Source organism: Barbus barbus (genome assembly GCF_936440315.1).
Source record: "Barbus barbus genome assembly, chromosome: 21".
Lineage (NCBI taxonomy): Eukaryota > Metazoa > Chordata > Actinopteri > Cypriniformes > Cyprinidae > Barbus > Barbus barbus.
Window position 1 is genome coordinate 15,970,519 of NC_136749.1, and position 27,801 is coordinate 15,998,319.

The 27,801-nt window shown below is 37.6% G+C and overlaps 2 protein-coding genes across 4 annotated transcripts; one reads left to right on the top strand and one right to left on the bottom strand.

The window, feature by feature from the left end:
- Window positions 1-201: 201 nt before the first annotated feature.
- Window positions 202-4,877, top strand: LOC306886873 (uncharacterized protein). Of its 2 annotated transcripts, XM_079444220.1 has the most exons (4): window positions 202-263; window positions 562-601; window positions 694-792; window positions 1,995-4,877. In XM_079444220.1, the coding sequence occupies exons 3-4, from the start codon at window positions 724-726 to the stop codon at window positions 4,299-4,301; spliced, it is 2,376 nt and encodes a 791-aa protein (XP_079300346.1). In that variant the 5' UTR covers window positions 202-263; window positions 562-601; window positions 694-723; the 3' UTR covers window positions 4,302-4,877. The 2 variants fall into 2 exon arrangements, with proteins under 2 accessions (XP_079300346.1, XP_079300347.1); XM_079444221.1 differs by lacking the exon at window positions 562-601 and having other exon boundaries at window positions 1,995-4,761.
- LOC306886874 (intermediate conductance calcium-activated potassium channel protein 4-like) lies at window positions 4,632-27,412 on the bottom strand. Of its 2 annotated transcripts, none has more exons than XM_079444223.1 (9): window positions 26,870-27,412; window positions 23,188-23,283; window positions 20,595-21,049; window positions 20,073-20,208; window positions 15,637-15,747; window positions 12,480-12,601; window positions 6,854-6,923; window positions 6,343-6,509; window positions 4,632-6,262 (listed from the first exon to the last, which is right to left on the bottom strand). In XM_079444223.1, exons 1-9 carry the CDS (start codon window positions 27,152-27,154, stop codon window positions 6,259-6,261), a joined length of 1,446 nt encoding a protein of 481 aa, XP_079300349.1. In that variant the 5' UTR covers window positions 27,155-27,412; the 3' UTR covers window positions 4,632-6,258. The 2 variants fall into 2 exon arrangements, with proteins under 2 accessions (XP_079300349.1, XP_079300348.1); XM_079444222.1 differs by having other exon boundaries at window positions 4,831-6,262; window positions 26,846-27,339.
- Window positions 27,413-27,801: the final 389 nt, after the last annotated feature.

Below are 27,801 nucleotides of genomic sequence, written 5' to 3' on the forward strand. Positions count from 1 at the left end.
TATATAAATGTATTGTTTATTAAATGTGTTTCAGTAACATAGCATAAATAAATAAATAGATAAAATCTTATTGTAGACTAATAAAAGACACCTGTCACCAGGAAGCTATATGAAAAAATAAAAAAATGTGGAAAGATGTTGCGCATGCGCATTGCATAGACTTGTTGTCCGGACGAATTTAGGAGACGGACTCGCGCATGTGTACATGTTTGGGGGAGGAGCCAACACCAAAACACGAAAATTATTAATGAAGTCATTATATTGTAAGTATCCGCGTTTATAAGGAAGACTCCAGTCTTCTACTCCGTTTACATACTATAAAAGGTGTGAGAAACATGCTGCAATGAAAGGTCTAGCACTAGCTTTTATCTTGTCTTTTTAAATGTCAGGTTGCTTACAGGTTAAGAGATTTTATTTATTATTTAATAAAGTGTGATATCCGCCTGACGAAACGTCACTGTTATACTTTGATAGAAAAAAACTGAAAATCATCTAACTGCACAAACAGACCACACCCTCTAAAGTTTCTGGAACAAGATTCAAACTGATTTTCTATTTCAGGAAAAGTTTTATTGTACTGTAGGACACCAAGCTGCACAGGGTACGGTAATGCAGGTGTATATGTAATGTATAGGTAGAATATTATTGCTCGTTTTTTGTGTACTGGTTACCAAGTTTTTCTTACTGTTTCAGCCTGAAGTAGCTGCATGCACAAGAGTTGGCATGGAAATCTTACCATTTGAGGAGGTGGAGCATGTTGCTGGTGCCCAAATACAGCTGCAGCAACAGTATGTAAGTGGTGCAATGAATTAACCCTACATGAGAAACGTCATCTCATCTCTTTCAATGAACTTACAGTGAAACACACAAATTCTGAATTGCATGCTTGCCATCTGCTGACCATCTCAGTCACACACATGAGCTAAAACAAAAAGCATTTACTCATCTTGCTCTGAAACCATTTTTAGACTGGTTTCCTTGGTAGTGGTATGTCAAAAGTGTTATTTATGTAAGTTTAGGGATCTGTTCTAATATTTCTGTTGGAATGCACAGTCAAAAAGATGGTTGCTTTTTGTGCCATTGTGCTAAATATTTAGACTTGTTGTTTCCGAGAGATTATCATGACAGCTGGGTGACTCTGTTTACATGCATATCGTTTTCACTAGGAAATGAGTTAACAAGAAATGCAAATATTGCTGAATTTACAGTAGTCAACATTTGAAGTGGATCAAAAAATCGTAATCAAAGGTGTCCTAAGACAAGTACAGGTATTGTTTTGGTTTTAGGACAACTTTGATGAAAGGTTTTGATCTACTTCAAATGTTGACTACTATATACACTACCATTCAAAAGTTTTGGGTCATTAATATTTTATATATAAAAAGAATACTTTTATTAAGAAGGTTGCATTAAATTGATCAAACGGCCTGTTGCGAAACAATTTCTATTGATGTTCTTTTGAGCTTTCTATTAGCTAAGAATCCTGACAAAGCATGGTTTTCACAAAAATATTTTTCAACATTGATAATAATTAATAAATGTTTCTTGAGCAGCAGATCAGCATATTAGAATGATTTCTGAAGGATCATGTGACACTGAAGACTGGAGTATGGCTGCTGAAAATTCAGCTTTGCCATCACAGGAATAAATTACATTTTAATATTATATTACAATTGACATTTTAAATAAAAATTAAAAGCTGTGGTTTTTAAATTGTAATAATTTTTCAAAATATTAATGTTGTATAATTGAATTGTATTGTATTATTGTCTTTTTGCTAAATGCACTCAAGGTGAGGATAAGCAACTTTTCTAAAACATGAAAAAATAAAAGACTTGCCATCCCCCAAATTTAAACGGTAATATATTAATATTAGATTAAAGTGAAAGCAAGACATCATGCCCCCCCCCTCTCCCCCACCTGTTTTCTGCTCTTTTATCAAATGTACACTGCGTAAATGACCAGTTTTCACAAGGTTGCTTTCTTTGATTTAGGGCTATTACAACAACATCTCTACACCTCTACAAGGTTTCTCAGAAGACTCCAGTGATGAGGATGACTACATGGCACCACTGATACCTAAAAGTGAGGAAGGCTCTGTGTGCTGTGTTTGTGGAGAAAACATCCCCTTACTGAATAAACTGATTGAGCACTTTAAGACGCACACAGCTGAGGTGTATTGCCACCTTTGTCGGACAAAGTTTGGACGTGTGATGTCGCTGGCGTTACACTTAAAAAATGCCCATCCAAGGAAAAGTTTCATGTGTGGAATCTGCAGAGCTCTCTTTAGGTGCACGTGGCATCTGAATGGACATATGGAAAAGCATCGGAAAGAAGCAATGGAGGTAAAACCTGTGGTTAAAATGGAACCGACAGAAGAAATCAGCAACAAAGAGAACATAAGATACACTGATATGAGAAAAATAATCTTAAGGGATCATTCATATTGTGTCTCAGATCAAGCAGCTACAAATGACACTTGCAAGAAGCACATCAACAATGATACAAACTTCACAAATCAAGTGTCATACATTAAAACCGAAACTGAAAGATTGCCTATTATTGATAAACAAAATGATACTTGCAGCTTGAGTCAATCAGAGCAAGAGCATCTTAGCTTAAGACTGAAGGAAGAGAATGAGGATGAGAATGGGCTCGGAGAAACTGCATTTTGTGAGGTGGCTGCAGAGGAGGAAGTCGGACTGATGGAGGATGACCAAACTACCGACACTGATGATGATGTCAACCCTGACTCACTACCCCCTGGTGACACGGCATACAACCCGGATGAGGACTTCAGCTCAGAACCTGATGACAGTGACTCAAGAAGCAGCTCCTATGGCCGTCACCGAAAGAAAAAGAGACGGAAGAAACAGACGCCTGACAGTAAAAGACCTGCGAATAAGAATCTAGAGTCAGTTGACATTGCAGAGAAATTTGGGTTTCAGTCCGATTCTCCCTTTTGCTGCTATGGCAAATTCGCTAATTTGGGGAAGCACATGGACGATTGTAGGAACAAACTGAGGTTTGCTTGTTGTCTGTGCAACGTGGTATGCGAGAATAAAGACTTGCTGCTGAAACACACGACCGAAAAACACTCCGCGGCTGGGTATATCTGTGCACACTGCCACAGTGTTTTCCCTAGACTGGACAGTTTCAAAAACCATGTCTGTTTGAGAAGAACAACAGGCGGCATTAACTTGCCAGCCACCGTGGTAACCCAGCTACCTGTCGTGCCTTTATCCAACAGCAGCGGTCAAATAAGACCTTCTGCACCTGCTTTTTACACCAATCAAAACTCCATTAAAATGATCAAAATAACTCAGACAAACTCAGCGAATAAAATTTCCCCAGCCCCTGATCCTCCACCTTTGATGCTGCAGCAATTGCTTCAGACAACTCCTTTGGTTCCTGCTAAGGTGAATGATTTGGTTCCACAAGTTGTGGCTGTGCCACAAACTCTTATCAGGCCCCATTTCCCTCAAATTTCTTGTGTCACTCGTCCGAAAGTTCCTGTCTGTGTACCTCCAGTAGTGCGTCCCTTGATGCCAAATCTGGCCAGGATGACTCTTCGGATACCTAACCCTTCCATCCCACCTTTTCCAAGTCAAGTTGTCGTATCCTTCTCACCCACAGTGAACGTCTCAGCACCCTGTCTAGTATCAGCCAACAGGCCTGTTCTGAGACAAACGCCTCTGGCTAATATTAGACCCCTAACTGTAAACGTCCCGCTGATGACCTCAGTCACTTGTCCCACCCTGTTCAGTGCTCCTACTGAACACAACCAGCCACAGGTCCCTCCTGCCCAGGTTCAGGCTCCGTTACAGGTAGTGGCCATATTTGTGAACCAAAGCAAGGATTTGGCTCTACAGAAGCCTCTCGAGCAGAGCTGGCGCTCCAAGACCATCTTCCCCTGCCGTCACTGTGGTGCTGTCTCAAGACAGCCATCGCTGAAGGTGCGGCACCGCTACTTACACCGTGGGTCAAGGTTGTACAGATGTCAGTGCGGAAGGTCGTTCCAAAGGCAGCTGCATTTGCTGAGACACCAGGTCCAGCATGCGGAGTCGGTCCGATTTGTTTGTGCACGGTGTGGAAATACATTTGAAGGGGCGCATAAATTGACGTGGCACAAGCGAAAGCATAGAAATGGCAGGCGGTGTGTGAAGAAGAAATGCAAGGCGACTTTTGACTGTAGCTGTGGACAGATGTTTACAAGGCCATCTGCACTGTTGTGGCATATGCTTAAAAACTCAAAACTTTCAAAACACACTCGAAAAAACTCACAGTCTGTCTCTGTTTGAATGGTTTGTGTAAATGAGACACACATAAGATGGAAAACTCACCTTTCAGTCAACTGCAAATTGTGTTTTTCTTTGGCCCTATATCTATCTTCTGTATTATTATGTGGTCAAAAGTGGTGTATCAGATTTTTTTTATTTAAAAAATTTTTTTAGTGACCTGAAGACTTTGGAATTTAAAAACTGAAGTCTAAATCCATAATAGCACAAATAGTAACACTTTAACCCTAAAGATAAGTTTTGTATCAGAAGAAATGTGATGTGAGCACTGGTATAATTTTATAGATTTTTTTTTTCTCTGTCATAAGATGGATGTGACTACTGAAAGAGTAGGCAAGCAAACTCTCATTTATTAATGACCAAAAAAAACAAACATTTTTTTTCATTTTTATATGGGTTTTGTGTTGTAAAGCAATGATTCATTCTAACCCATTTGTAATAAAAAAAATTGTATATAAATACACAGGGCAGTGTTCTGTATAATTTTTTTCAAAGCGTTCTCGTCGTCATGTAGTTGGGAAAACACAAAATTATGTTAACATGAGATGGCTTTATTAAAATGTGCAAAAATAATGCTGTAAACGTTTTTCCGTCATTTTCTCCTGGCATTTTTTATGTATATTTCACAATACAACATGCAAAACTGTATTCCTGATCAACTTATCTTGATTCTAAAGCGAGAAAAATGTTCTGGTTTGCTTCACTATGTTCCTGAATAAGCAGCAACAGTTAATGATTGGTGAAATAATGTGCCATTCATATGCTTCCCTCATACCAGCAGTTTCAAACATACAAAGACAGCAGTAAAACCAAGACAAAGTTCCTGATTGTTTATCAAAAAGAACTACATACAACAGACCTGATATCTTTTCTTATTCCCATTGTCCTCATATAATCATACTGCTTACACATCTAGGTATTGAGAGACTATTTTGAAAATGTTCATCACAAACGATACAGAACAAGCACAGTCTTAACAGGAATGATGGCCAAACATGCAACATACTTTTGTCCACCAGGAGGAGATACCAGAGAGGACTGACAACCTCTGCCTTAATGAACTTAAATACAGGCTTGAGCAATAAAGATTTTTCCGTTACACCAGTATTCTGAGGACCATACTATGCAAAACCTTTTCATGGTGTAATTAGAGCCGCAACATGCCGTCATTCAACAGATGCCCTGTCAGGTTAAAGGGCTGATGGAAATTCAAGTCATTCCCAGATTTTTTTATTGGGGTTCTTTGGGTGCAGGTGGTTCTGCCTCAATTAAGGTTGTTCTAAAAATACCAGCGTACAAGGGCAATAGTCTGTGAGGAAGTCTGGCTTATCCTTGACACCTAATGACAATTTATCTGACTTCCCTTTGAAAAAGTTGCCAGCAAGTTACAGAAACCTTCATCAATGTGTCATTACCAGGTTGTACGCACATAACTGAAAAATGGTGTATCAAATTAGAGTCATAAAGTTATTATCAAGTTGCTCAGTATGATTCATATTTCCCAATTCAGAGATAAATTTCTGAAGTTAAAGTGTTATCTTCAGTTTCATAAAGACTAACTTCTTTCAGTCTCACTTAGGAACAGGAACTATAGAAAGACTGATTGTTTTTTTCAAATTTTGTCAGTTTTGCAATCCTTCTGTGACTTTCACACAAGTAATCTAAATTTGTTCCTTATTGTAACAGCACAATTTCCGTCTCATAGTTTTGGTATCAATCATAAACTGAAACTCAAAATTAGAAGTGAAATTAACCAAAATAACCTTTTCCTAAGTTCATGTTTGTAGCATTGAGGAAGTGTTCATAAATACACATGACAGAACGTCTGTTTAACATAGAACAATATCTGCTATGGTTGTTGCTGCTCTTAATCCTTTGCAAGTTCATCATAAAGTTCCTCCATCAGTTCAAGAGGCTTGATTGAAGAACACTCATTAGCCTTCAGTAGAGATGTCACAGGTCACCTGTATAGAAATAGATCCAGGCTTTAAACTATAAACCTACTCGATTAGGTCAAGCACATAAAGACTGTTGATGGCATTACCTGTGGTCCAGTCTGCGGCGATGTAGCGCCTGTGTGAGCAGCTCAGAGGTGATTTGGAAGGAGCGTCCCAGCTCGTCCAGCTTCTGCTCCATAGAGATGATTCGCTGCTCAAGCTCATGATAAGAGCTGTTCCAGTTTGCACTCAGATCACACATGATCATCTGCATCTGTTTGAAGACCAAAACTATTTTCAGATAATATCCTGGCTGTATTTCATTAGTGTAAGATGACCCCCACCCCATATTAAGCATATCAGCATTATAAGACTTTCAAAGTTTGGTCATATTTCACATTCAAAATATTAAGGAGATATGGTTTGTGAAACATCAAGGTCTTGTTTTTCTTTTTATGTGCACAGCTGTAAGTATCACACAACATGCTGTCAGACGTAAGGTAGTTTTTACAGAGATTTTTTATGGTTTCACTGAACATTTATATGTCTGGGTTAGGTGAATGCCTCTTTTTTCAGGAAAACGGATTTAGACACGAGTCTGATGTATGTCTGACTTACCTTTGAGAGATCCACCATCTCACTGGCATAATCCCTTAACTTCCTCTGCTTCAATCGCAGGTGACGAAATCTAATTGAGACAGGAAAAAAATGCATTGCATTCTGGTACAATGGTTTTAACAGAACTCGTCAGCTAGTTTCTCCTATATGTTGTCTCCTATATGTCAGCCTTTAGATAACCCCCAAATGAGAAGAAAAAAACCCCGAAATGACCACGGGTGTGGTTTTCGTGAAATATATTATTTACTTAATACTTAATATTCCATCTATTTTTTTCTAAATCTCACATAAATCAGCAATATCATTCACATGTGCTGGCCATATTTCATAAAAATAATATTTTTACAAGTATTCTTAATGGGTGTCAAAACAATGTTATTTTACAGTCGCTTTGGTACATTTCTCAGATCAGAATTGAAATTCTCAAACCTGTTCAATCTTCACATCGTGTCACATGTGCACATCAAAAAAGCAGTTTCTAATTTTTTTGAACAAGTTGCAAATGCTTTGGTATATCCATGCAAATACAATTATCTGCTATTTCCTACATTATCAATTGCTTATGTCATGTTGATCAAAATGTATTATAATGGGTCTCTGTTGAATAGTCTCACCCCCCACAACATTTAGGCATTAGTTCGTAGCATAAGTCTTTACATGCAAAATGGTTGAACAAGTTGTCAAGCATATTTCTATTCATTTCCATTAGACTTTTTTTTTCTAAATCTGTCCTGAATTGGTAAATTTCTCCCAGGTGAATCTTGACTTTCTCTAACGAAGGTGCATCTCATGAACCATCAACTGGCAAGTATATACTGTATATAGCCGGAGCACAACACAATGTTACAATGTCTGACAATGGAAGGACAAGGAATTGGACGGGGTCAACAGCCAGGGAGAAGAAGAAGAGGAAGAGGAGTAAGGCAGCGTGGCGGAGGAGATGGGAAGCAAAACAGAGGAAGAGGTAGAAGAGGCAGAGGACATATGCGTGTTCCTGATGAGATAAGAGGCACACTTGTAGACCATGTTCTCAATCATGGGCTTACAATGGCAGAGGGTGGTCGAAGGGTGCAGCCAAATGTTGGGAGAACAACTGTGTCCTCAATCATTCAGACTTTTCATCGACAGAACAGGTATGTAATCTAACAATAGGCACTGTACTGTAATACTGTATACTTTCTGTAATGCTTGATGCAATATTACAGTATTCCACTTGCATTTTGCATTACTATATTTTTTCCACATAGGATTGCAAGACAACTTCACAGGGGTGGCAGAGGGCCCCTTTTCACACCTGAACAGGAGGAGGCTATTTGAAGTGAAGTGAAGTGAAGTGACATTCAGCCAAGTATGGTGACCCATACTCGGAATTCGTGCTCTGCGTTTAACCCATCCAACGTGCACACACACAGCAGTGAACACACACACACCGTGAACACACACCCGGAGCAGTGGGCAGCCATTTTATGCTGCAGCGCCTGGGGAGCAGTTGGGGGTTCGGTGCCTTGCTCAAGGGCACCTCAGTCGTGGTATTGAGGGTGGAGAGAGCGCTGGACATTCACTCCCCCCACCTACAATCCCTGCCAGCCCGAGACTCGAACCCGCAACCTTCGGGTTACAAGTCCGACTCTCTAACCATTAGGCCACGACTTCCCCTGCCTACAAACATTTGCACCATGGTTGTAGAAAACAATGGCATAAGACTAAGGGAGATAAAGAGTGCTATTATAGAGGACAATAACATCTTTGAAAACATCCAAACAGTCAGCATCTCAACCATTGACAGGGTGCTGAAAAGACACCAAATGAATATGAAGCAGCTGTACACAGTTCCATTTGAAATAAATGGTGAAAGAGTGAAGGAGCTGCGCTTCCAGTATGTACAGGTAAAACATGTATGAGCATGCAGCAACTGTACCTCACAGTAAACAGTACAACATCGTATAGTGATATACAGTACAGTAAGTGTGAACTTTACACATTTGCTATGGCTGTAGAAAAGAAGATGCAATATGTGCTGTATACATTTGATGTAACTGTATCTTGGCCAAAATGAAAATGCATGTAGTTCATAAAACTCATTTTGTGTCTTCTGGATATAGCGTATAATGGAACTGGAAGCAAGTGAACCACCGCACAGCTTCATCTACATGGATGAGGCTGGCTTCAACTTAACGAAACGCAGAAGGCGTGGTCGTAATATCATTGGCCACAGAGCTACAGTTGGTCCCAACGGGGCGGGAACATAACCATGGGTGCTGCTATCTCTGAGAATGGTGTGCTAACGCATATTCCCATTATTGGGTCATACAATACAGAGCGTCTTGTCACCTTTTTATACACTCTCTACAGGGATCTCATCCCTGAACAAGAGAGGGGTCAGATTGGAGATAACCTGCCAAAGTATGTGATAGTTTGGGACAATGTCAGTTTCCATCACTCCAACATCATCAGGCAATGGTTTGCAGCCCACAAGAGGATGCTGATGGAGTTCCTCTCACCCTACTCTCCATTCCTTAACCCCATTGAGGAATTTTTCTCAGCATTGAGATGGAAAGTATATGATCGCCAGCCACATACACAGATGACCCTTCTGGCTGCCATGCATGCAGCGTATGATGACATCACAGCCGATGCCTGCAGAGGCTGAATAAGTCACTCTAAAAGTCTCTTTCCACGCTGCATCGCAAGAGAAGATATTCATTGTGATGTGGGTGAGAATTTGTGGCCCAACAGACAGGAACGTCAGAAGGTGTAGGAAGACTGCACTGTAATTCCTACAGCACTGCATGTACGGTTTTCCCTAAGGAGATTGTCCTATGTTCACATTTCTACTTTTGTTTTTTTTTTCTTTTTGCTATGCAGTGCTGTCTTTTCCTTTCTGTATCGCAATGACATGGTCTGTCAACAAATTACAGTACAAACAGTAAAAGCGTAAATCTGAATCTTGTCCAGTCTCTTGCAATCAAACTCCTAGATACCCCCCCCAATTGCTCCCCGGGCGCTGCAGCATGGCTGCCCACTGCTCCGGGTGTGTGTTCACGGTGTCTGTGTGTGTGTGTGTGTGTGTGCATTTGTTCACTACTCACTGCTGTGTGTGTGCACTTGGATGGGTTAAACGCAGAGCACCAATTTCGAGTATGGGTAACCATACTTGACAATACGTCACGACTTTACTTTACTTTTTACTTTACTTTAAGGTGTAACATACAATTTACAATAATTGTCATCAAAACTGTAGCCATAGTTTACATCAGAACATCCCTCTAGAGTACACTGTTATACTGACAACATGACTAAGCAATTTGACTGTCTTATCCGTACACAATGACACAAGGACTTGTCATTCTGATGACACTGACATGTTCATTGACACAGAAATGTATTTTTGAAAGATGAACTAAGTATTTTGAACAAGAGACTGGCTTTTGCAGGTAATCCATGGTGTTTTGCTATTTGTACGAGTTGTTTTGAGAAATGCACTTACTGTTTTGCAAATGTCAAGGATGATTCGAGAAATGTACCAAAGCAACTGAGAAAAACTGTAATAGAATTGATATAGAATTGATATTGATTTTCTTATAGTATTTATTAACATTTTGATAGTATTTATTAAAGTTTTTGTCAATTAGTTTTTTTATAGTTTTAGCTTTTTTTATTTCAGTTTTACTTTTAGTAATTTTAGTATTCCAACTTAAACTTATTTTCTTTCAGTTTATTTGAATTATGAATTCAATTTTAAATAGTTTTAATTTTACAGTGACAATACTGACATATGCATTTCTCAGAATATTGACTGGTATTTTTTTAATAAGTTTTGTCAAGAGTAATATTTAATTAATTGACACTCCCTGTATTTGTCAGAAATGTGGTTTGTGACATGATTATGGATATTATTATTCTTTTTAAAAAAAAGTGATTTCATTTGATAGGCCTCTTTTGTACATCCATGAGTGCAAACATTTCTCACATAGACATACAATAGTTCTATTTCTAATTACTTCAACTGAATTTTTTTTTTTTATTGGTAATGAACAAATGAATAGTATTGAAACATTTTTTGCATTCATGTAGGCTTTTGAGGCCATTTCAGGGTTAAATTCAGAATTTTTGCTTTATTTTGCGACCTCTCGTAATGAAAGTTTTAGCAGTACATTTGTGTATTTGTTGCAGTAGGCCTACTTGCAGTTGTCCCTGATTATGTTGTGTCCTAAAAAAGCAAAACGGAAACTTTTTTTCTTATTGCAGGGGAACCATCAGCAACTGCCGAAGCACGCAGAAATGACCGGTGTCCATGTGTCATGCGAGCAAAAAGGGAAAGGACCGAAAATCACAAACCAGAATGACCTCCTAACTATTTGGCGGTCTGCTTGCTTGGCATGCTGTTTTAGCTGTCGCTGCAGCACCCACTTTCTTTCCAGAGCATTTTTGGTGGTTCTGCTAACTGTAAAACAGGAAGTCAGAATCCCTCCACCCTTACAGCCATCCACGGTTACTTACGGATCTCATACATGCACACATGGAACATTCTAAGAGCCAGATTCCTGTAGTCATTAACGATGTTAAACGCTGCAGTGTAAATTCACACATCACCGCTTCCTATTCACTGCTCATAAAGGAACTGCAGCCAAAGAGGGCAGCCAGCTGAGCTGCTTTCCCCAAACTCAGCCCCTTATCTGCAGGAAGACGTCAGGACTTATTGTAAACAATAAAGCGGTCAACAATCAGCTGAGAGATGGGGAAACTGCCATTCTCGCAATGACCACAAGATAAACAATCACAAGACCACATTTTATCCAAACTGCTTCACACTGCATAAACTGACCTCTGTGGAACTGATAAGTCATGAAGGATTTTATAGAAAACTACCAAGTGGAGTATATTCCGTGTCCTATCGCCATGGGCTTAAATAGTAAATATTCCAGGTGATGGGCCAGATGTTTAATTGGTTAACTGTTGCATGAGTTTGCTCATTGTCATATCTAATGTTTAATTTATATATTAAACATATTAAACATTTTCTCTACATATATTTATTTACAGGAAATGGTTTTGATGAGCTGCATGAGGTACAGTTAGAATGTGTACTTTATCATACAAATTTATATAAGTTTATACCGGATTTAAAAAAATAAATAAAAACATTATATAGACTTCTGTTTTGTTAATAAGTGCTAAAAAATACACAAAATAGCATTACACCTAGCACCTAAAACTCACCTATTATAAAAATCACCTATAATCATCAAAACAATTTTTTTTTTCATATTTTTTATATATGTTTATATTTTAAACAAGTGTCAATATATCTAATATATCTAATATATCTATCTATCTATCTATCTATCTATCTATCTATCTATCTATCTATCTATCTATCTATCTATCTATCTATCTATCTATCTATCTATCTATCTATCTATCTATCTATCTATCTATCTATCATTTAAAATAATAATACATTTTAAAAGATATTAAATTATATATTTCTTTAAAAAAAGTTTTTTTGTTCCAACTGCTCAGTTTGTTTTATGTCAGCTATCCACAGACCCTCTGTCTTTCTCTTCTAGTGAATCTCTAAGTACGATGTGTAATGGTTGAGTGCTGGCTGTAATGGATCACTCACACACGGATGGCCTCCAGCAGGCATCTCTGGTGGTGGCGATGCTCTCCGCTGTTGTCTTTTGTCTGGGTGGTGCGATGCAGCAGCCAACATTCTCTCAGCACGTTAGCTGCTGCGTGCCGGATCTGTGTCACAGAGAATTTTATTAGAGTAATAAGTAATCCATCCATCATAGCTCTACAATGATAGTCTATTGACAGTCTGTAAGACATTCCTTAAGTAAATTGTGGCATGTTTACATTGTTCAGAAGATGGCTGATCAAACACTGTCTGAAACTACCGTACAAGTTGCTGTCTGTTTAACTACACTCGCTAACTATAACATGATTATTGTAATGTGATTGTGTAAATGACAAATTATAACATAACAGAGTATTACTAGAAAATCTGGACAGGATGTAAGGAAACTGGTGCAGTTTATTAAGGGGGCGGCCTTGATGAAAATAAAAATGGAAAGACGGGAACGGAAGGAAAAGTCATGGTTATTTTGAGGGTGATTTGAGGATGAGAATAGCCATCATAAAGATGTGGGTTACGGACAGTCAAGGGCTTTTTTTTTTTAAATCACACATTTCTCTGCTTTCTATGATTCTATTATTGTCTGTGTGTCTTCCTGTTGAAGACCTGCTCATAATGATGTCACCAGCTCCCTGGCAATTTTGTGTGCTTGTGGTTATTAATAGAGTGTCCAACTGTGTCCAGATGTCTTCCTTTAAAGTATCATCAAGGCAAATCATCACAGGGCCTGATGAGTAGGACCAGTGGCATGCACACACACACACACACACACACACACTCAACGATACACCCTGTGACAGGATATGGCTTTTGCCCAGTTAAAAAAACATAGGTTCAGACCTTCATGAACAAAAGGAATATTCTGGGCTTAGTTAAACTCAGTCAACATCATTAGTGGCATAATATTGATTACCACAAAAACTATTTCTACTTGTTCCTCTTAAAAACATCAAATAAAAAACTGGTCTACAGTGAGGCAAACACAATAAAAGTAAATGAGGCCAGTTTGTGAACATTAAAATACTCAGGATTTCAATAGTATAGCCGCAATGGAAACAATGTCTTTGTTAACAATAGGTTTTTTTTTGTTCTGTATCTAATTTTACAACTTGTCCATGATAACAAAACATCAGAAACCCTAAAATAACAGAAAAATGATTGTAATAGCTTTACAGCTTTAAGTCCTTTCATATTTCCTTTTTTCCAAAAATTGGGCCACATTCACTTCTGTTTGAAGTTCCTCATCATAATAAAAACAAATAATAATTTAAATAAAATATGTATTTATATTTACCTTGTATATAAATTGTACATTTAAAAACTAACATAATATATATTTTTATTAAATTATATTTTTTATAATAAATTAAGTATGATAATGATTTAATACATTACATGAATAATTAAATTACATAATAATAATTTAAAATGTGATTTAAAAAAAAATCAAGTATTTGTGTCAGCTTTCCACAGATCATATACAGGTCAAAATGATAAATAATAATAATAAAAAAATAAATAATTTGTTTTTATTTGTCACATACACAATTATACAGAGTATAACCAGCAGTGAAATGTGTGCTCTGCATTTAACCCATCCAAGTGTACACTCAGTAGTGAACATACACCCGGAGCAGTGGGCAGCCAACGTTGCGGCGCCCGGGGAGCAGTTGGGGGTTCGGTGCCTTGCTCAAGGGTCTAACCTCAGTCGTGGTATTGAGGGTGGAGAGAGTGTTGGTTATTCACTCCCCCCACCTACAATCCCTGCCGGACCTGAGACTCGAACCCACAACCTTCGGATTACAAGTCCAACTCTCTATCCACTAGGCCATGACTGCCCCCGGCTTATTATTAAAGGACATTATAATTCATCATAACGTGAGTTGTAATAATAAATTGATAAGTGTTATAATGTATTAACTGTAATTACAATTATTTATGAGATTGTACAATGCATTACAACTACTTTTATAATGCATTATACATAAAGGCTTTAATTAAAGTGCTACTGTTATTTTTTGTTGAAATTTTATATCAAAAATGCTGTCGATCAGCTTAAAACCTAGAATATTCATTTGAAAACGTATATTTTCAGTGGTGAGAAATAATGAAATGTATAAGTACATTTTCAGACACACCTGTCAGTGGTTGCTCACTCAAAGCAGTCTGATTTAATTTCCATTTGTGGAAACTCTAAGCATCTACACTCTTCAAAAAATTAAGGTGATTCAAAAGGTTCTTCAAGCGATAGGCATAGAAGAACCATTTTTGGTTCCACAAAGAAGCATTCAGTCAAAGGTTCTTTAAAGAACCATCTCTTCCTTACCTTTTTATAATCTGAGGAACCTTCTTTCACCACAAAGAACCTTTTGTGAAACAGAAAGGTTCTTCTGATGTTAAAGGTTCTTTATGGAACCATATAGACAAAAAGGTTCTTCTATGGCATCGTGAAGCACCTTTATTTTTAAGAGTGTACCATCTTCCTCTATGCATTTATTTTTAAACTCTCTCCTCCTTCCCTCTGATAAGCAAACAGATGGATCCTGTTAGAGGAGTGCAAGCGGCCCGCCTGCCCACCTCAGCATCAAGAGCCAGCCCTCAGCACCTTCTCTCCTTCACTCTTTTCCAGTGGATATGCAAACGGACACACATCAGTGCATCTTATTTCCTGCCTTAGTTAAGCTTCTCATGGACTGACACAAGTTTTCCTGACAGGGACCTGATTGTTTCCTCCCTTTGATGCCTTTTGTGGTCTATTAAGAGCTCAGCGGCCGTCTCTGCCTGGCCATCCTAAGCTTTTTCCCACACTTTAAGGAAAAAATTATATTCTAAAAAGCCTCCGAAATCATAACACAAGTGCGGTGCGGAAAAAATAACGCTGCTTTCATCCATGACTCTGCATCCTCCGGGTCACTGCTTTTTATGTTTCTCATCCAAAACGGAGGCATATTTTTAAAGATTAAGTTAAGTATTCCCAAATGGCTAAGCTAAGTCTGATTATCATTAACGTATCTTTTTTATGACTACCAAATCGGTCATAAGGAAATAACCAAGCACACATAGGTGTTGACAAAAAGACAATGAAGAATTGAAAGAGGATGCCATTTATGGAGTGTTTTATGTGGTGGTCTCTCTTGCTCACCCGCTTGGAGATCTGAATGTCCATCATGAAGAAATGCACATGTTTCTCCCCTTTGTTAAGCGCCAATTTCTTAGTCATGACGGCTACCAACATAGCAGTACATGCCACACCCTGACAACAAACACATAGACATGAGCATGGTTACCATCTGTCTCATTATCCCAAACATGTACTCAGACACAAAGTATTCAGAGTTAATGATATTCAGACAGTACACAGAATTCCACAAAGATTCTTTGTAGCAAGTGTATAAATCATATTTGGGCGAATGAAATATAATGGCATTTATTTTATTCAAATCAATTTCAAAATTTGGATAGCTTTTCCAAAACAAAAAACATACCAATTTAAACCATTAATAAAATACGATAAAGCAAAAGCTAAAATAATACATATGGAAGAAAGTGTACGTCTCTGTGAAGAATGTTTCCGTGTAATTTTACACTAAACAGTTCATTTACCTGAACTCCTTAATTTGTTGCATTAGAGAACAAAATGATTGAGAGATAAAGAAAGGGAGACAAAGAGAGAGCCAGTTAGTTGTTATGGAAAGAAAGTATAGTTAGCATCGCTTTAAGGTTTCTTCATGGTATTGACTAAAAGTTCTGAAAACACAAAGGCTTACAGTTTTTCCATAGTTGATTATTCACAGCAGTCAAGGAAAATGTTGAAGTTTAATTACAGAACTCCCCTTAGTCAATCATCTTAGCAAGCCAGAATTAATCAATTCAAAGGGCAAAATCTTTAATACTACCATCATTTTTCACAAGAGTTGCTCCCAAAATGTTATTTTATTCTGTTGGCAGACTGTGAATTCCTCTGTGTTATAATCTAATATATGGAGATACACATTCTTTTTTTGAACTATCCACACCCCATAAGCAGAATTTTTAGGAATTCATGCAAGATTTTCCCCCCAAAATATTCAAGCATACTTAAACCAAATTACTCGGGCGGCAAAGCAGTATGAGCTCTTTATTATAAAGCTGGATATAATTATGCCCAAATGCATTGTATATATACACAACATCATCATGAAAATACAATATACAATAGCATAGCTTAACTTCTTGATTGCTTCTATCATCACAAAATGCAAACTGTATTATTGGCAAGCATCTGATAAAAGCAACAATAAGGCATGACGATATTAAAGTTTACATTGCAATGTTTTGTAGCTGCTGTGAAACAATGTGTATTCTAAATAAACTTGACTTGACTTGAAGCTATTAAGAAATTGTTTTCAGAGAATATAGCTTTCTACAATTTGCACTTATCTAATTATTTGTTCCTTTTTTATGAAATGTAATTTATAACCAGAGTTATTTAGTATGATTGAGATACCATTATAGTTTTTATTCATATTTAAAATTAGTTTTTATGTTTTTATTTTAATTTTAAAGTTTTAGTAAAATTTAATCATAAAATTGTATGATTTAATAAGATAATTTGTACTTAATTAATTAGTACTTAGGTTTTTAATTATGTAGTTTTTATTCATTTTTATTTCAGTTTTAGTTATTTTAGTACATTAATGTATCTGAAATAAAATAAGTTAGTTTTTTTATGTTTTATTTTTAAAAGTTTTATTTGATTTCAGTTAAACTTTATTTTAAGTAGCAAAATATGTTTTATGGTTTTAGTTTTAGTTAACTATAATAACCCTGTTTATAACCAGTGCAATTTAACTGTGCCCCCCCCCCCTCAATTTGGGCAACAAGATAAAATTACTGATTAAGAATACACTTTTTTGCAGTGCAGGTGTTGGATGCAAGACAAACACACAGACGCTCCATCACACTTCCACTTGATAGGCAACAGGTGACAATGGAAGCTGATCCTGACAGGTATTAAAGTCTTTATGTGGGGAAGTCGTGGCCTAATGGTTCGAGTCTCGGGCCGGCAGGGATTGTAGGTGGGGGGGAGTGAATGTCCAGCGCTCTCTCCACCCTCAATACCACGACTGAGGTGCCCTTGAGCAAGGCACCGAACCCCCAGCTGCACCCCGGGCGCCGCAGCATAAATGGCTGCCCACTGCTCCGGGTGTGTGTTCACTGCTGTGTGTGTGTGTGTTCACTGCTGTGTGTGTGCACGTTGGATGGGTTAAATGCATAGGCAACAGGTGACAATGGAAGCTGATCCTGACAGGTATTAAAGTCTCAGAGCACGAATTCCGAGTATGGGTCACCATACTTGGCAGTATGTCACTTCACCTCACTTATGTCGAGAAAGTGATAGGAGGCATTTTCATTGGGCAACCAGGCATGTTGAACCCTTGCTGAATGAGCTACAGGTGAGAGGGCTATCCCACACTAATGAACACCCGTATACTGTTCTAACTGGATTAGGAAAGTTTTTTCTGGTTTTCCAAGTCTTGGGCACAGGTTGGCACACCCTCCTGATCTAGTGGCGCCAAATGCTATAAACCACCTAAAAATGGCAATGGTGGAAAGTTTTCCCTAAAAAAAGGGGAAAGCTTATAAAAACACTGAGCAAGGGAGAGAAAGAGGAGTGAAGGATTATTTTCCACTGTGTCAGGGAGGTGTCTGGGTTTGGCTTTAGCCCCATGCTCCTGTCGTGTGAGGCCCATGCTCCTATCCTGCTGGCTTATCTGTCCTGATCGGAAATGAGGGATGGAGAGAAGAGAAGGGCGGACAGTCCAGTGCAGATGCAGCTGTCTGAGTCAGAGAGAGGCTGGAAACTCAACCCTCACAAACATATGGCACAACGCAGCACATGTTCTCAACACGCTCTTACTGTCACTGTAAACATTGGTTCGCTAACTACATCAGTTATCATGAACTAACAATGAACAATACTACTAAAGCATTCATTCATTTCAAGTAATGTTCATTTAAACATTTAATAATACATCATTAAAATCAAAAGTTATACACTAATGTTAAAAAAGATGAATAAATACCTCAAAATATGTATTGCTCATTGTTAGTTAATGCGTTAAATAATGGGACCTTATTGTAAAGTGTTACCATTAATTATAAAATAGAAACTACCATTTGACCCTAATGTTATGAACTAATATATTTTAATATTTATATTAATATTAATATATATTTCATTAAAATATAATAATATTAAATATTAAAGAATAATATTTAATAAAGCTTCTTGTTATTAACTTTCGCCATGAAATTAATATGTATCGACTATATTTTCAATCATTCGGTCTGAAATTATCTTGTACGGGTGTAACCAAAGTACTTGGTTTACAGACAAAACAATCTGTGTATCATAATGTTAAATCATTCCCTCCCTTCTTCACTTACTAAACTCTTTGCTCAGATACACCCCCCCCCCCCCCCACACACACACACACAAACCCTGAGGGTCCATATTTAAAGCATTTTGTAAATATGTTCACAATGCCTTAAAGATATGATTTCAGTGTACAATCTATGATAAACAAAAAATGATTTAATGGATATTTGTTAAAATGCTAATTATTAATTCAGACGAATTATGTCACAGACTGTGATTCTATTTAAATTATAATCTTCATCCTTCATCAGTGAGCCTGCCAGCACAGCATCACTGAAATCCCAGCTGGACTCCAGTGTCGCTGTCAGGAAGGGTAGAAGAACAGCTGTAACTGTACAAAAGGTGTGTCCAGATGGACGTGGATCTCATAACTCAGTCTCAATGCTTAAAATGTGATGAAGCAGAAGCTGCAGCAACTGCAGACACTGATAAACCAGTGCAGGTGCCATTTAGTAGACAAATGACATACAAACCACATACACACTTGCTAAGATTATTATTAACTGATTGAATTATGTTATGAATATGCATCGTTAAATGTATTAACATGTGGGTCAGTAAAATGTAAAGTATATGGCACAGTTACAGTTTATTTCTAACAGGACAAAGCTGGAAAATGTCTCAAGAGGGAGTCAGTAATGACTCTGAACGATTCACTGACTAACTGACTTTGATTTAAAGCACCAGTTTACAAGTGAGTTTGAATCTGTTTTGTGAATCTTTTTGACTCACTTATTAAAACGAACCGGTGCATAAGAGTAATTTTTTTGTAACTTTAAGGTTGTAACTAGGGAAGTACCTTTTTAAAAGGTATACCTTTGTACCTTATTTATCCCTAAAAGGTGCATAGTAGTACCTTCAAGGTACATGTTAGTATCTCAGGTATACATATTAGTAAGGGCACTGCCCCAGTGACAGCTTTTGTACCTTTTTTTTTCTTTTCCTGAGAGTGAGTTAAAACGACATATGATAATGGTAAACATATTTTATTTCTTTACTAAACAAAAGAAATGGAGCTCAGTGAAGCAGTAGGACTGTTTGACTTCCTTCAAGTACATAGCCTAGTACAACAAAAGCAATTTCATTATTTTGTCAATAATAGATCTAGCAGCAGAAACATGCCTAATTGTTAAGAGTTAGTTCAGAGTTCTATTTACCATGACGCCTGTGAAGAGACACACCACCTTGCCACAGCTGGTGTGAGGGGACACATCTCCGTATCCCACTGTGAGGAAGGTGATGGCTATGAGCCATAGTGCAGTGTCCATGCCGCCTGTCTCTACCTGCTGCTGCCTATAGGTGGAGACAGAGAGCGGCTGTGTAAATATACAAAAGACATGTATTGTGCAAAACTTCAACTGATTGAAACTTTCAAACGGATTGTTGCAGAAAAGACAACAGTGTTAATGAATCACTCATCTTTGCCGTGACAAGTAAACTAGAATCCATTGTTCAAAATTTGACAGTCAGTAATGAGCTGGTGCTGAAGAGCAATGTGTTTGTTCCTGAAATTAATCTATTGGTAAGAAACGTATGACCACAACTCAAATTGACCATCAACATCAGAAGAAGCATGATAAAACTTGATGAGCTGTTTCTAATGAGCGAATGGAAAAAGCATAATAAATACTGTTGCAAAAGTGTTTGTGTTTCTCTACAAATAATTGCACATTCTGTACCTTTCACACAGTCGCAGCATCCAAGCCGCCGAGAGCCAGAAGAACATAATGAAGACCAGCAGCGTACGGGCTGGATACTTGTTCATTAGCACCTTGAGCACAAAGCGGAAGGAGAAGTTGATGTTGTTGAGGGAGCCGATGCTCCTGTACGAGGCGCTGAGGAGTACCTTGCTGTGTAGCAGGACGGCTCTGTGCACGAGATACAGTCTCAGGAACATGAGGGCTGACAGCAGCAGCTCCACATCCAGCATGACTTCTTTGTGACTGGAGGACAAGCAGAGGGGGGTGGAAGAATTTTGCTCTGGCTTCCCCCCGAGTCTGTCCTCCATATCGGGCCTCAGGTAGATAGCCACGGGATGGATAGCGCAGACAACGAGCTCCAGGGAGATGCCAAGCACCCGGTTACTGGTCATGGCAATGCGCCAGTCCACCTGGTTGTGGTCAATGATGAAAAGCTTGAAGAAAGGAAAGAAAAACAGAGGCAGGATGTGTATCAAAAAGAGAATCACTTGATTGATCTCATAAGGAAGCAATGATTAACAAAGTATGGCAGAGACAAACGAGTGAGCAAGACGTTCTTGATTCACTGTAAGAACGGGGCCAAAACAAACACAGCCCTGCCCTCCCTGATAGGACGTCCAGCTGTAAAAAAGTTTTTCTTGTGAAGGACAAGTGTGTCAGTGAAACTACTCGAAACCATAAATCACAACTGAATGGCTCATTAATTACATGACACAAAAAATATTAAACATGACTTAGAGCTGAAAATGAGTAACACCATGTAAATCAACAGTCATCTTGGATTACAACAGATGGTTTGAAAAGTACATGGACCAGAATTCGGTTGTAATTTTGATCGTTGCTTACATTTTCCTGCTACACTTATACCACTTCTAGCTGCTGCATAATCTGAAAATGTCACTCTGCACTGCAAACTTTTCCTCATCCATGAGGTCATTCGCTACGATGGCAATACTTTGATCAAACATTTTGGCATTTTAAATTAATAGACCTATACTGTGGCAAAAAAGGCATGGTTTAGAGAGAACAATTCATAATGCTAAACTGCACCAAATACTGTGACTTATAAAAAAGTAACATAAATGTTATTGCGACTTTTCTGATATAATTGCAAATTTATATCTCACAATTCAGCTACAATAAGATCATGGCTTTGATTCCCAGGAAATGCATGAACTTATAAATTAACTAATTATTCATACAAATTCTCTTACTTCTGTGTAAATAAATGATGTTGCTTCATGAATACTTCATAAAAAAAAAAAAGCCTTTTTGCACTCTTGTACACTTCCTTGTGCAACATGTGGTTGCATAAGTTCCTTGTGATAGGAATCACAACTGAAACAACTAATACTCAAAAGTGACCTTAATCAGCACAAGACTACTTGCAAAAGCATTGCCCTTAATCTTGAGTAGTGTAAATATTTCAGTGTACAACACTAAATATATCAGCCCCTATGAAATCTTACATTTATTTGCTTTGATATGAGCTAATCTATTAATCCAGCTGCAGGCAGTCAGAGATTGTGTCACTAGAATGAGGCTTTACAGTGAGGCCTTACATGTGCTGAGGCAATTAAGACTAGTGGGGACTTTTGGCCAAATGTCATACTTTCTCAAAGTACACCAGATTTTAGAAGACAGACATTTACATGCCACACTCACAAACAAACACGCGCACACACACACACACACACACACACACACACATATATGTTATCAGTTCTTTTTCTACTTCGCTTTTGTTTAGCCAAATGAGTCAAAGTAAAGTGAAGTGTAACTGACTGTTTGGTACTTTTTTTTTTTTTACTTGAGGTCCCTTTAGCCCCCCCATATTGCTGACTCTGTGTGAGGAGTTCAGATAAGCCCCATCTGCTCCTCACACTTTTGCCTTTTTATCTCGATACTGCACTTGCAGATCCCCTGCTGTGAAACGTTTTCTGAGTTTGATGCTGTTAAAATTTAGTCTGGTTTCATTCATTGGTCTCACTCAATTTACTTTTTACTAATTATTCTTTCTTGCTTAACCCAAAGCAACATACACTACAGTTTGTATTACAGTTTGTAACTACAGTTAGTATTTTCCACTATAAATGACTAAGGAAGTTGAGTTAATAATGGTTAAGGGTGAGAATCTTCTAATGTATTAAGCTATTTAACATCTTCAAAGCATCTCATAGGGACATGACATCACTCATATCAATGTATACTTGTATTTGTTTTCTTTTTCAGTTGTCAACACAGATGATAACAAGTGGCATTCCTTTCTCATTAGTATGACAACAAGAAAGGACAAGAAGAAACTAAACTGACAATTGTACCAAATCTTTTTAAACTCTTCAAGAATTTCTTAAAGGGATAGTTCACCGAAAAATGTTAATTCTGAGGTTGTATGGGCAAAAAATATCTTTGTTTGTGGTACACAGAAGTACGATATGAGAGTGGAACGCCATGAGAGTGACTAAATGATGACAGAATTGTCAATTTTGGGTGAACTGTACCTTTAAGAGTACTTTCTTCAGACATTAAAAAGAGGCAATTCAATGGATTCAGATTGGACAAAAACACTCACTCTGATGTCTTTATAATGGAAGGCGATGATGAGAATGAGCAAACACCCCGTGGAGAAACTGATGAGACCATTTATGGAGAGGGCATATATGGATCCCTGGAGAGAACAGACAAAACAAAGAAAATGAGAGTGAATTATACAAAAAAAGGTTACAGTGTCATATTCCTTTTCAACGTAAGAACTGAAAATTACTAGTTAATACAACTGATAAATATTTAATAGTCTAAAGTTACAGTATTTCACTGTAATTTCCTCTGTTTAATTATTACATTTGGTTTAAATAAAGTGAGGCAGGTGCTTCCTGTTGAAAGATGTGGAACAATTTAACATTTTTAGAATCCTATTTAAGATTGCTTTGCTCACTCCAGTGACCATGTTATGTGGGGAGGATACCGCATGGAAATCCAAATCAAGCTTATATGCCATTAGAGGTCAAAACTCAAATCCATTATTCAAACAGGCGCTAATTATGCACTAAATGATGTGGAAAGATGCAATATGACCGTAGGCAGTGTGAGCAACACAAAGGGGAGGGAGACAAAATGTGGAAAAACTTGCATAAATAGCCAATTTTCCTGCATAACCTGTTTTCCAAGAGAAAACAGGTGTGCTTAAATAAATTATTGTGGCTTGAATATTGTTCTGTTAGCATGTGTTCCTTCTCCATGCCAATGCAATGAAAATAATATAAAACAAATATGTGCATTGCTATGCAACTTCATGAGCAAATGCCATTACCTCGGCAGAAGAAAATGGGCAAAAATTATAGTCTGATAAAATGATAGTATGATAGTTTCATAGATCAGGTTCCTTGCACTTTTGGTGTTAAGCAAGGTGTCCTGCATCAGTTAGAATTCTGTGAAACCCCTCTGTGGCCAACAAATCATTTTATGCACTAAAGATGAGTTGAACATTTTGAAGAAGATCGGACTGCTTGGCCATGTATTTTCATAAAGACATCAATGGAAAATTTAACAATACGAGAGACCACATTTCATAGAGTGAAATCTGGCATAACGAAAGTCGTTTAATAAGACCAGGTGCATTTAGGGAGGAAACTTCCATTGAATAGGTTATACACCCAATCAGTGCATACTTTGGGTTGTATAAAGACTTGGAAACTTCATGAACACAGTTCTGTTCAATTTATCCTTAAGCGATAGTTCACCCCAAAAATTAATAATCTGTCATCATTTAATCTGTCATCACCCCTGAGTTGTGCCAAACCTGTATAAGTGTCTTTTATCTGTTGAACACAAAAAAGATATTTTGAAAAAATTTGGTAACCAAACAGTTGCTGGTAGCCATTGACTTCCATAGCATTTTTTCTACCCAATACTGGAGACCATCGATCGTTTGGTTACCAACATTCTTTATAATATCTTCTGTTGTGTCAGAATTTTCATTTTTGGATGAACAATCCCTTTAAATCCAAAGTCTAAAGACTCTAGCATCTATAGAAACAATTTATAGTGATGCTAAGTATATATGGTTGCTTTGTTGGTTTGAATTGCATACGCAGTATTATAAAGGTTTCTCACAATACTGGTTTAAAAAAATTATTAATGCTTTCTTTGTGTTCATGCTGATGTTTGTGAATGCACACATAACATTAAGGAAACAGTATGTACAATTTACAGGGGGTAGTGCTGAAGTTTGTTTTGCCCACTTCAATCATCACAGTATGTGGACAGGACAGCACGTGAAAATCAGCATAGTGCTTTTGTCCCGTTTGAGGTCAACACTCAAATCCATTATTCAAACAGGCACTAATTATGCACTAAATGGTGTGGAAAGATGCAATAGGCAGTCTGAGCAGCACAAAGGGAGGGGGACAAAATGTGGAAAAACTTGCATAAATAGCTGCTTTTCCTGTATAATTTGGTTTCCATGAGAATGGTAAGTTTAAATACACTGTTACGGTTGCAGAAGTAGGCTATGCTTTGGAGGCGTAAATTAATTCTTTCTCTAAATTGTCTGAAGCAGTATAATCAAAATTAAGTTTTAAGCAATATGACCAAAAATAATTGGAGGAAACTTGCTAGAGCGAATCAAGAAAACAGAGATGAAAACACTGATTAGTTGTCAGTGAGGACTTTAAAACTCTTTAGTCACCCATGTTGACTATTACAGTATGAGGCTGCAAAAAGGAAGAGTAATACATTTTATAAAGGTCTAAATGTAGAAGTTGTAGCTTTTGTTATTGATGTTAAATAATAATGATTTTCTATCACACTCTTGTAGCCATTGTAAATATGGGTAAAGAGTTAAAACAGCTGATGCATTCAGATTCCTTTCATAATAATATAATGAGGTATACACTTAATGATGTATTCAAATGAGTGTTTTCGTACATTTATGAAATGGAAATCAGAGCAGGGGCCAGACAAATTAAAAAATTCTGAAAAATTAAGAAATTTTAAAAAATAAATTCCAAGAAGTTTGCAAGAATGTCCCTAAGTACAGTTTTTTAAAAACTCGTAAATTCTCAAATATTTTCTTAAGAACATCTGTTTTTTTTTTCTTTACAAATAAGATGACAGGCTTTGCAAAGGCCGGATTCAAAAAAAAAAAAAAAAAAGATTGTACAGAAAGAAGAATTTTCTTTAGATAAATTCCAAGGCGTTGGCAAGAATGTTCCTGAGGGCCATTTTTGTTTCCTTTTTTATGACAGACGTATGTAACACAATATAAAAATAGCAGTCAAAAATAATTTTATTCCTAAGAATGTTTTGTGAAACTGGCTTCAGGGATATACAAACCATTTTTATTATTATTATTAAATAAAATCCAAAATATATGTGACTGTTCCATACATAAAACAGCAGAGCAAGGTGCCAGCAACACCAAGGTCATGTGTTCAAATCTTAGAGAATGCATGAACTGATACAATGCACTGCACTGAACTGCACTGTGATTTGCTTTGGCTAAATTCATAAATGACCAGACTCATCAAAATAATGACTACTCTGGGAAACATAACAGGTAATAAGACAGTGATTACAGTGCACACTATCTGGTTTTCTCTTTTGGTCAACCTGCTACCCCCATTAATGTATTCTCAAGAAACGACGATTGTCCTTCGACGCTAGCATTTTTCGAGATAACTGGCTGATTTGTGGAACGGAACGAACGAAACTCCATTGATGTATAAAGGCATTTGTGTGGCATCCACCCGCAAGGACCCGATGTGAGACCTCAGAGAAGTTCCCGAGGTTTTTTGATTGGTGAATGTCAATGAACTCCCTAAACGAACGTGTTTTGTCTAAGTGAAATATTATTTAATAGATCACTAATAGATCAGCTTAATTTACTCCAATTAAAGTCATTTCAAGGGTTAGATCAAGCAGCAATAGTACATGTATCCACTTTTTACAGCGTAACAAAACAGTTAAGATTTTGCTTCAGCAACGACGTTTTAGTTGCACACAACTAAATTAAAATGAGCTATGTAGCCTATATTTCAACCAGGCGTAATTTTGGAACGTTTAATTTCTTTATTTGGGTAAATCATCTTTTTTGTCTATTCTTCTAAATTTGGGGGAGAATTCTCTTTATTGAATATTATTTTACCCTCTAGAGCTCAAAAACTGATGCTCCATCCATCAAATTCACCACTCGGTTGTCTTAAGCGCACTACTGGTTTGTGTATACTCACGATTATAGCAGTAGATCTACTTACTGGTTGGTACACTACTGGGCACAGCTCAGCATGTAATACCATCAGCAGAATGCCTAACAACGCGGTTCCCAGTGCCCACGCGCAGAGGCGCTTCTTGTCCTCCAAAAGGAACTTTCTGTCACGCAGTCTGTAAAGATTTCCCCCCTCGATCGGACTGAGTCTCTTCCCCATGTGAGACAGCGGTACTCTTATCTCCGTCGTTTCCCCGTTGTGGTTGACAAGTCCATCACAGTTTCTGCCATCCACCTTGGTATCCAAGTGCGCAAAGCGAGCGGTCAACTCCATAGCGCGCTCTTGTCTTCAGTCCATACAGACATCAGTCGCCTTGTTCTCCATCCTGTCCTTCCCCCTCTCCAACCAAAATTTCGGAAGGCATAGCACGCTGAAGTCAAGAAAGTATTTCAAAGCACAGAGTGAAGAAAGAAATGCGCACTCCTACCTGCGAACTTCCACTTACACTGTTACGCGCCTCAGCATTTGACTTGAGTCTGTGGGTAGGCGCTCTGAAACTATTCACTATGAAGTAGCGCTCTTACGTATGCCGTGGATGGACTGCATCATGTTTTTTTAAGATGTGGTTTCGCCTCATTTGATGATTGTAGCATACATTTTTTTCTTCGTTTATTGTCATTAGCTAATGTTTATTTCAGGAAACTATTGTTCAAACTTTTGGCAATGTTTTCTAAAAGTTACAGTTCAAGATCAGTAGGAATGCAAAACTATAAGGAAGTTATATGGCAGAGTGAAGCTCCAAGACATTTAACGATACAAGTGTTAAAATTAAGTGTGTAATAGCTCATATTTGCCCTCTCAGCACGTTTGAGCTACGAAATACAGTCAATATAAACACTGGCAAATTTGTCCTGAGGGGTACCTCTAGTGGGAGACCCGTTTAGTGCAAGACTGACGGTTTAGTTAATTGTGTATACTGT